The sequence below is a fragment of the Pogoniulus pusillus genome, chromosome 40, assembly GCF_015220805.1.
Source record: "Pogoniulus pusillus isolate bPogPus1 chromosome 40, bPogPus1.pri, whole genome shotgun sequence".
Classification (NCBI taxonomy): domain Eukaryota; kingdom Metazoa; phylum Chordata; class Aves; order Piciformes; family Lybiidae; genus Pogoniulus; species Pogoniulus pusillus.
Window position 1 is genome coordinate 1,903,579 of NC_087303.1, and position 8,995 is coordinate 1,912,573.

Consider the following 8,995-nt stretch of genomic DNA (forward strand, 5'->3'; position numbering starts at 1 on the left):
TCCCTCCCCCCTCCCCCATCCCCTCCCATGGCATTTTGGGCACTGGAAGGGTTTTATTGGGGTCCCGGTGCAGTGGGGGGGGCTGCATCCAGCAGAGCCCCCTCGGGGGCACATGGAGCAGAGGGGGGGGGGGGCGGTGCACGCCGTGGCACGGGGGGGGACATGCAGCGCAGAGCAGCTCGGTGTGGGGGGGGAGGGGACAGTGCTGTGGACCCCCCTCCCGGTCCCGGCAGCTTTGAGGTAGATTGAACGTGGGGGGTGTGGGGGTGGGAATAGAGTGACAGGGTCGGGGGGGGGGGGACGGACCCGGTGGTGGTCGTAGGGTGCTGGGGGGAGGTCTGCACTGTCCCTACAGCATTGGGGGGGGGGGGGGGGGGGGGGGGGGGGCAGGGAGAGCCCCCAGGCTGCAGAGCTCAGTACAGTGTTGGTTGTTTTTTTGCGGGGGGGGGTCCATGCTGAGCCTGGGGGGGGTTCACTTCTCAGCAGCATCGTTGTGAGGAGGAAATGGGGCTGGGGGAGGGGGTGGGGGGGGGCTGCTGGAACTGCTGGGACAAAGGCAGGGGGACTGAGAGCAAGAAGCTGCCCCCCCCTTTCCCCCCCCCCAATCCCCCATCCACTCCTCTCTAAACCCAACTCTGTCCCAGGGAGCTGGGGAAGGAGCAGCCCCCCCCTGCCCCCATCTCCCACCCCCCCTCTCTCCTCTCTAAACTCAGCTCTGACCCAGGGAGCTGGGGAAGGAGCAGCCCCCCCCTGCCCCTATATCCCACCCCCCCTCTCTCCTCTCTAAACCCAACTCTGTCCCAGGGAGCTGGGGAAGGAGCAGCCCCCCCCTTGCCTCCCCCCCCCCCCTTTCACCTGCTTCCTGGGGGCCAAATCCAGGGCCTGGCCCCTCCACTCCTCCCTGAGATCAAGCAGTGACACCCAAGGGTGCAGATGAGTCTCCTCCATCTCCTACCCCCACCCCCAATCCAAGCATCCAAACCTGGCATGGATGCAGGGATGCAGCAGGAAGAACTCACTTTTTCTGGGGGGGGGGGCTCCAGTTTTTGGGGGGGGGGAATGGGGCTGAGTCTTTCTGAAGTAGCTACTGAAGACTTGGAGGTATTTCAGGAGCCTTTGGTGCTCCTCCTGTGTTTTTCATGCAGCATCCAAAGATGGGGGGAGGAGGAGGAGGTGGTGGTGGTGGTGGTGATGGTGGAGAGGAAGGCTCAGATCTTGCTGTTCTCCAGGTGGGAGTCGATGTGCTTGACCAGGGCATCATCTGGGTAGCCGATGGGGAATGCCAGCTGGCAGAGCGGGCAGCTCCGCACCTCTGAGTCCACCGTCTCCAGCAGCAGCTGCAAGGGGAGGGTGGGGGAGGAAGGGCACAGGGTGGCACTGAGCCGTGTCCCATCCTCTCCCCTGGCACCCCCTCCCCTCCTCTGAGTGTATGGAGTTTGGTTGGATTGGATCCTTTGGGATGGTTGAGTCTGACTCTTAACCTGGCACCGTGCAACCAGCTCCTTCAGCATGCCACAGTCGTGGAATGCCAACGTGGGGGAGGCTGGAAGGGGCCTCTGGAGCTCAGCCAGTCCAACCCCACCCTGCTCCAGCAGGGCACCCACAGCAGCTTGCCCAGCAGCACAGTGCCCAGGCTGGGGTTGGGCATATAAGGAGACTCCACAGCCCCTCTGGGCAGCCTGCTGCAGGCCCCCAGCACCCTCACACCAAACGAGTTTCTCCTGCTGCTCACCTGGAGCCTCCTGTGGTGCCAATCTGTGCCCCTTGCCCCTTTGTTCTGGCACTTGAGATCACCCAGCCCCAACCCTTAACCCAGCCCTGCCAGGGCACCACCAAACCATGGCCCTCAGCACCACAGCTCCATGACTTTGAAACCCTTCTGGGGGTGAGGACTCCACCACTGCCCTGGGCAGCCCTGGCAACCCTTCTGGGGGTGAGGACTCCACCACTGCCCTGGGCAGCCCTGGCAACCCTTCTGGGGGACGAATCGTCCCTCATGCCCAACCTCTGCCTCCCCTGCTGCCACCTGAGGCCATTGCCTCTTATCCTATCACTTGTTGCCCGCGAGAGGAGGAGCCCAACCCCCACCTGGCCTCCAACCTCCTCGCAGGCAGCAGAGAGCAGTGAGGTCTGCCCCCAGCCCCCCCCACCTTCGACCTCCTCTTCTCCAGGCTGAACACCTCCAGCTGCTCCTCGGAGCTCCTCCGGGCTCCTTCTTTGCTCCCGCCCCGCTCCCGGCGCACCACTCCGCCTCTGGCTGTGCCACTTACGTTGATGGAGGGCCAGGACTGGGCATGCTCTGCCCGGGCATAGGCAGCAGCCGTCCGGTGAGCGGCGTCGGCGTCGGGGCTGGGGAAACCGGCACAGAAGGAAGCGCAGCGAATGGCTCCGGCCTCGGGGCTGGGGGGGCTGGGCAGAGCCCACTCCTCTTCGTCCGACGATTGCTTCTCGAAGCGCAGGTGCTCCTCGAAGGGCTCCCGGCTGCTGAGGGGGGCCCCGGCCCCAGCTAAATACACCTCCCCGTAGGGTCGGTGCTTGGGCAGGGTGGAGGCTTCGGGCTGGAGCCAGAGGGAGCGGTTCTGCTGGTACAGCGCCACGTTGGTCACCTCCGAGTAGCTGCGGCGGCCCTGGAAGCCTGCTTTGATGTGGCGACTGGAGGGCTTGGCGTAGCCCAGCTCCATCCTCTCGGCGGGCAACCGGTGCGGAGACGCCGAAGCCGGAGATGGGCAAGGTGGCGGCGGTGGCACCGGGGAGCGACGCTGCTGGGCGGGGGATTGGTTGGAGGAAGGTGGCACCGGGGAGCGGCGCTGCTGGGCAGGGGACTGGCAGGGGCCGGGGGCTGGGGAGCGGCGCTGCTGGGCCGGGGATTGGCTGGGGGGTCCTGGCGAGCGGCGCTGGAGGGCTGGAGACTGGCACTGGGGCGCGGGCGAACGCCCCGGCGGGGCGGGTGAGGGGCACTGCGGGCCCGGGGAGCGGCGCTGCTGGGCTGGGGAATGGCACTGGGAGAGAGGAGAGTGGCACTGGGAGAGAGGAGAGTGGCACTGGGACAACGGAGAGTGGCACTGGGACAACGGAGAGTGGCGTTGGCCTGCAGAGCAAAACGGGAGGGGGGGCGGGGGGGAAGCAGAGAAAAAGCCTCCTGTCAGTTGGGCAGCACAGGGAAGGCTCCTTGGCACCCATCTGCATCCTGGAGGGATGGGGGAGAATGCTCCCAGGGGATGGATGGGTGGGTGGTCCCATGGGATGGGTGGTTCCCAGCATGAGTGGTCCCAGGAGATGGATGGATTGTACCCAGGATGGGTGGCCCTAGAGGAAAGATGGTCCCATGGGATGGATTGTACCCAGGATGGGTGGTCCCAGAGGAATGATGGTCCCTGGGATGGATGGATGGATGGATGGATGGATGGATGGATGGATGGATGGATGGAGGGATGGTCCCAGGGGATGGCTGGTCCCAGGGGATGGATGATCCTAGAGGAATGATGGTCCCCAGGGTGGATGGTCACATGGGATAGGTGGTTCCCAGCACAGGTGGTCCCAGGAGATGGATGGTCCCCAGGATGGGTGGTCCTAGAGGAATGATGGACCCCAGGAGGGATGCTCTCTAGAATGGACACTCCTTAGGGTATGGATGTTCCATGGGATGGATGCTTCCAGGGGTGGATGCTTCCAAGGGTAGGTGCTCCCAGGGGTGGATGATTCCAAGGCAGGGTTGCACCTATGGTAGGGTTGCACCCAGGGGATGATTGCTCCCATGGGATGGATGATCCCTGGGGAATGGACATTCCACATGGAACGGATGCTCCTGAGCATGCATGGCCCTAGGGGATGGACACTTCTAGGGCTGGCTGCTTCCAGGGGTGGGTGCACCTCAGGATGGATGATCCTTGGGATGGATGCTTCCAGGGATGAGCACTCCCAAGGGATGAGCACTCCCAAGGTATGGATGCTGCCATGGGGATGGATGCTCTGGGGTTGGGATGCTCCCCAAGATGGAGCCATGCAGGAGCCCAGCACCAGTTGGAGGATGCTGGCAGCCAGCCCAACCTCCCCATTCTTTGCATCCCCAACCCCATCCAGCCACGGGGTGCAGTCCCACCCCCACCCCGGGGCCCCCTTACCCCCATTGAGGCTCTTCTCCTGCAGCAGGGCACGGAGGATCTGACTCTGCAGGGAGCTGAGGTTCCTCAGCCTGCACAGCTCCTCTGTCAGCTCCGTGTAGGCCAGCGCCAGGTTCACCCTGGGACAGGGACAAAGTGTCACCAAGGCTGGGCCAGCCTCGCCCTCCTGCCTGGAGGGGACACACACACACACACACACACACACACACACACACACTGCCCCTGCCGCGCAGCGCAGCCGAAGCTGACCCAGAGTCAAGTTCTGAACTCAACAAGGGGCAAGTTTGTGGTGGTTCAGTACTGCACCCACAGCCACCCCCGGCGCTGGGAGCAGTTGGGAATCGGGGGGGGACACACACACATGGTAGGTGACAGGAGTGTGTCCCCCCCCTCCCCCTCCCCAGCTCTCGGAGGCCCTGCCAAAGTCATCCATTCTGCCCCAACTTGGGTGTCGCTTTCCGGCAGAGCCTTCTCCGTGCTGATGTGAAGGGAGAAGCTGCCGGAGAGGGCCCCGCGGGGCTGGGGGCTCAACGCGGAGAGGGGAGGAGGAGATCAGCCGAGCAGCTGCGACACCCGCGGGGCCCGGCAGACACTGCTCCTAACAGCAGCCGACAGGGCTGCCCCTGCCCGCCCGCCCGGCAGCTCCTGCGGTGGGGGAGAAGAGGCAGGGAAGGGGGAAGAGGGAGAGAAAAAAAGGGAAGAAAGGAAAAGGGAAGGAGAAAGAGGAAAAGAAAAAGGGAAGGCAGAAAAGAAAAGAAGAGAAAAAAGAAAAGAGAAAAGAAGAAAATAGGGGGGAAAAAAAGAAGAGAAGAGAAGAGAAGAGAAGAGAAGAGAAGAGAAGAGAAGAGAAGAGAAGAGAAGAGAAGAGAAGAGAAGAGAAGAGAAGAGAAGAGAAAAGAAAAGAAAAGAAAAGAAAAGAAAAGAAAAGAAAAGAAAAGAAAAGAAAAGAAAAGAAAAGAAAAGAAAAGAAAAGAAAAGAAAAGAAAAGAAAAGAAAAGAAAAGAAAAGAAGAAGAAAAAAGAAAAGGAGAGAAAAGGAAAGGAAAGGAAAGGAAAGGAAAGGAAAGGAAAGGAAAGGAAAGGAAAGGAAAGGAAAGGAAAGGAAAGGAAAGGAAAGAGAAAAGAAAAGAAAAGAAAAGAAAAGAAAAGAAAAGAAAAGAAAAGAAAAGAAAAGAAAAGAAAAGAAAAGAAAAGAAAAGAAAAGAAAAGAAAAGAAAAGAAAAGAAAAGAAAAGAGAAGAAAAAAGAAAAGAAAAGAAAAGAAAAGAAAAGAAAAGAAAAGAAAAGAAAAGAAAAGAAAAGAAAAGAAAAGAAAAGAAAAGAAAAGAAAAGAAAAGAAAAGAAAAGAAAAGAAAAGGAAGAAAAAAGAGGAAAAAAAGAAAAATAAAAAAGGGGAAAGGAAAAGAAAAATATAAAAAGAAGGCAATAAGGAGAAGTAAAATGTGACAAAAAAGCAAAGTGGAAAAAAGAGAGAAAGAAGAAAGTAAGAAGGGGGAAGGGAAGGAAAGGGAAGGAAAGGAGGAAGGAAAAGAGGAAGGAAAAAAGAGGAAGGGGAAAGGAAAAGAGGAAAATTAAAAACCAAAAGGAGGAAGGGGAAAGAAAAAGTCGCAGGAAAGGGGAAGGGAAGAGGCCAGAGTGGGTCTGGGCTTTGCTCTAGGTAAGGTGGGAGGAAATCTGGGGAGGATCATCAAGGCCCCCCCTAGATGGCAGCGCCTGGGCAGCAGCTGCAGGGATGCCAGCTGGGATGTTCCCCCCCCCCCAGCCCCGCGCTCTGATCTGTGCCAGGCAGACAGGGAACAGCAAACTCCTCCAACACCTCGGGAAGGAGTGGGGGGGACCCCCCCCGACACCCCAGCACCTTCCCTCCCCGCGCCAGGCGAGGCCCCACAGTGTCACCTTTTATCTGTCCACAGCCTGGCACGGGCTGCGTCGTGCCCGCAGGAGCTGTGATCTGATGCCAGCCTGATGCCAGCCCCAGTGTCACAATACGATGGGGGCGGGGGGGGGGGGAGGCACACACACAGGGCACGGAGGTGTAAAAGTCCTCCTGGCACCTCCCAGCAGCCCCTGTGCGTGTGTGCACGAAGCTGAGCTGGTGAGGAGAGAGGGGCAAGGAGGGCACTGCCTCCTTAAAGAGGTTACAGACCCTGCCGATGCCAGGGTTGGCGCCAGGGAGGGGTTGGCAGTGACCTCCCCCATGGAATGGGTTGGAAGGGACCTTCAAGATCAGCCAGTCCCAACCTCCCCCTCCCCCCCGTGCCATGGGCAGGGACACCTCCCACCAGCACAGGGAGCTCAAGGTGCCATCCAGCCTGGTCTCGAACACCTCCAGGCTTGGAGTCTCCACCAGTTCGGATTTGGGGGGAGGGTTGCCCCAAATTCCTAACCCCGGGGTGATCAGACCCCCTCTCAGCACCCTGGGGGTGCCCTGACGGAGCCCCCAGAGCTCCCAGCTGCAGTGTGGGGCAGGCCAGCAAGAGGGGCAAGGGCTGGAGGCATCACCAGACCGTCTGGGTTGGACCTTTTGGGTCACTGAGTCCAACCACGAACCCAGCCCTGCCAGGGCACCACTCAGCCATGGCACCACTCAGCCACGGCACTCAGCACCACATCTCCATGGCTCCGAACTCCCTCCAGGGATGGGGACTCCCCCACTGCCCTGGGCAGCCTGGTGCCAACCTCTCCAGGGAAGAAAGGACTCCTAAAGCAGGATCCCCCCCCCAGTGCCAGCTCCTCGATGGCTCCGCAGCCAGTCCCAGTAGTGCAGAAAGAAACGCCCTGGGGGGGGAGGTTGGAGCAGAGGTGGGGAAGGGGCAGCCCCCACGGCTCTGAGCACCTTGGGCATGGTCCTGGTGCTGCTGCCAGGCGTCCCGCAGGCTGCCACAGCTCAGCGCCGCGCAGCGCCCGGACGGTGCCGTGCGGCAAACGCGAGCCGCCAGTGCCCTCTGCAGGCAGCGGCCCCGAGCGGGCACCTCACGGACCGGGGGGTGCCAGGCACCAGACTGGGATCACCCCCACGGCCCAGGTCCGCTCCGAACGCCTGGGGTGCAGAGGGTGCTGCTGGGGTGCAGGATCCAACCTGCCTGCGGGGACAACCCCCACGGGACACTGCGCAAAGATGGGGGGCGGGTGGGGTCCTCTCAGCCCTGGATGTGACACTCAGCGGTGCCACCGCTTCCACCCATCCCTGCCAGGGTAGGGACCGACCCTACCCCCACCCCCGTCCCCATCCGTCGCGGCCCAGCCCTTGTGCCAACCTGCCCCTGGCACTTACTGGTCGTCGCCCACCTTCTTCACCCAGGCCATGTCCCGCTCCGACTGCTCCTGGGGACAGCAGACACCAGGTCAGCCCCCAGAGCGCCGCCCGCCGGGCACGGGGGGGTGGTCCCGGCCGGGCAGCCCCCGCCCCGCACCTGCTCCCGGGTGTCCTGCAGATGCTTCAGCTCCGCCTGCAGCCGCTCACACTCGGCCTTGAGATGCTCCTCCCGGTGCTGGGCGCGTTGGGTCTCCTGCCGTGCCGCCTCCAGCTCGGCCTCCAGCCTGCCAGCTGCCTCCAGCCCTCGGCTCTGCCAGCCCCCAGCTCGCTCCAGCACTGCGGGCACGGCACAGCTCACCCCCCAGTGCCAAGCCTGGGAAGGTCCCGGGAAAGGAAGGGGGAGGTTGGTTTTGAAGGGGTGAGGAAGGGAGCAGCTCACCGTGGGTCAGGCTGGGGTTGGGGTGCAGCGTGAGGAAAGGCACCTCCTGCCCTGGCAGAGGGGTGCCCAGCCCGGGGAAGGTGCCAGCGTCGCGCTGCCGCAGCTGCTGCTCCAGGCTCCGGATGCGGCTCAGGTGCGTCTCCACCAGCGCCCGCTGCCGGGGGGAGGGGGCAGAGAGAGGCATTGACCCCCACCTGGCACCGGACTCCCTCCCTGGGGTTCGTTCTCTCCTCTCCCACCAGAACCAGCACTCAGGGTCCCCGCAGAGCTGCTGGATCCATCCCTCAGCATGTGGCACCATGGCACAGGTGGCACTCCAGGGCTGGCAGAGCATTCAGCTAGCTCCCTCAGGGGGGGCTGGGGATGCCCATGGTGCCAGGACTCGGGGGTGGGACACACACACACATGTGCCATGCCAGAGCCAGCAGCATCCCTTGGTGAGGTGGTGGAAGAGGCATAAATTGGTGCCACCAGCATTACTTTGCCATAACAGGGGGCAGAAGGCATGGACCCACCCCGCACCCCCAGCTCTCTGTGCCCCACCAGGCCCCAGAGGTGGCACCTGACTGTTTGGAGACCCCCACCGTGCCCAGTGCCCCCTCCCCCAGCACCCACCATCTCCCCCAGCTCGCTCTCCAGGTCAGCCTTCTCCACGCACAGCTTCTCGTAGGCCTGGATCATCTCCTCCAGCTGCTCCTCCCGCTCCTTGCTCTTCTGCAGCTGCGGGGGAGGCACACAAGGGGGGGTGTGGAGGGCACCCTCGGTGGGCAGCTTGGAGAGACCCCCTGGAAGTTCTCCTTCCCTCCCCCCCGCCTCCCCCCAGTGCCACTCACCTCATGCTGGAACTGGTTGAGCTGCTGCTGCAGCGATGCCTTCTCGCTCTTGAGCAGCGAAGTCTCCTTGGCGCCGTAGAGGGAGAAGATGTGCTCCTCCCCGAACTCCCCGATCAGAGGGTACTGCAGCCAGGGGGCAGAGGGTCAGCGGGCACCTCCAGCCCACACCCCTTGTTCACCCCCCGCACCCCCCCAACACGGCAGAATCACAGAATCACAGAAGCATCCAGGCTGGAAAAGCCTCTCAGGATCACCAAGTCCAACCTCCCCGAACAACCCGACCAGAGGGTACAGCAGCCAGGGAGCAGAGGGTCAGGGGGCACCTCCAGCCCACCCCCTACCCCTCCA

The 8,995-nt window shown here is 62.0% G+C and overlaps 1 protein-coding gene across 1 annotated transcript in view; it reads right to left on the bottom strand.

Annotated features, from left to right (window-relative positions):
* Positions 1-849: 849 nt before the first annotated feature.
* The window catches only part of TBKBP1 (TBK1 binding protein 1), a 10,540-nt gene continuing 2,394 nt past the window's right edge, over positions 850-8,995 (bottom strand). The window contains exons 2-9 of the mRNA XM_064174246.1: positions 8,648-8,770; positions 8,430-8,534; positions 7,815-7,968; positions 7,533-7,711; positions 7,394-7,443; positions 4,122-4,240; positions 2,271-3,088; positions 850-1,337 (exon numbers count right to left, since the gene is read on the bottom strand). Coding sequence (XP_064030316.1) covers positions 1,209-1,337; positions 2,271-3,088; positions 4,122-4,240; positions 7,394-7,443; positions 7,533-7,711; positions 7,815-7,968; positions 8,430-8,534; positions 8,648-8,770 — 1,677 coding nt within the window. The 3' untranslated portion in view covers positions 850-1,208. The remainder of the gene's footprint in view (positions 1,338-2,270; positions 3,089-4,121; positions 4,241-7,393; positions 7,444-7,532; positions 7,712-7,814; positions 7,969-8,429; positions 8,535-8,647; positions 8,771-8,995) is intronic.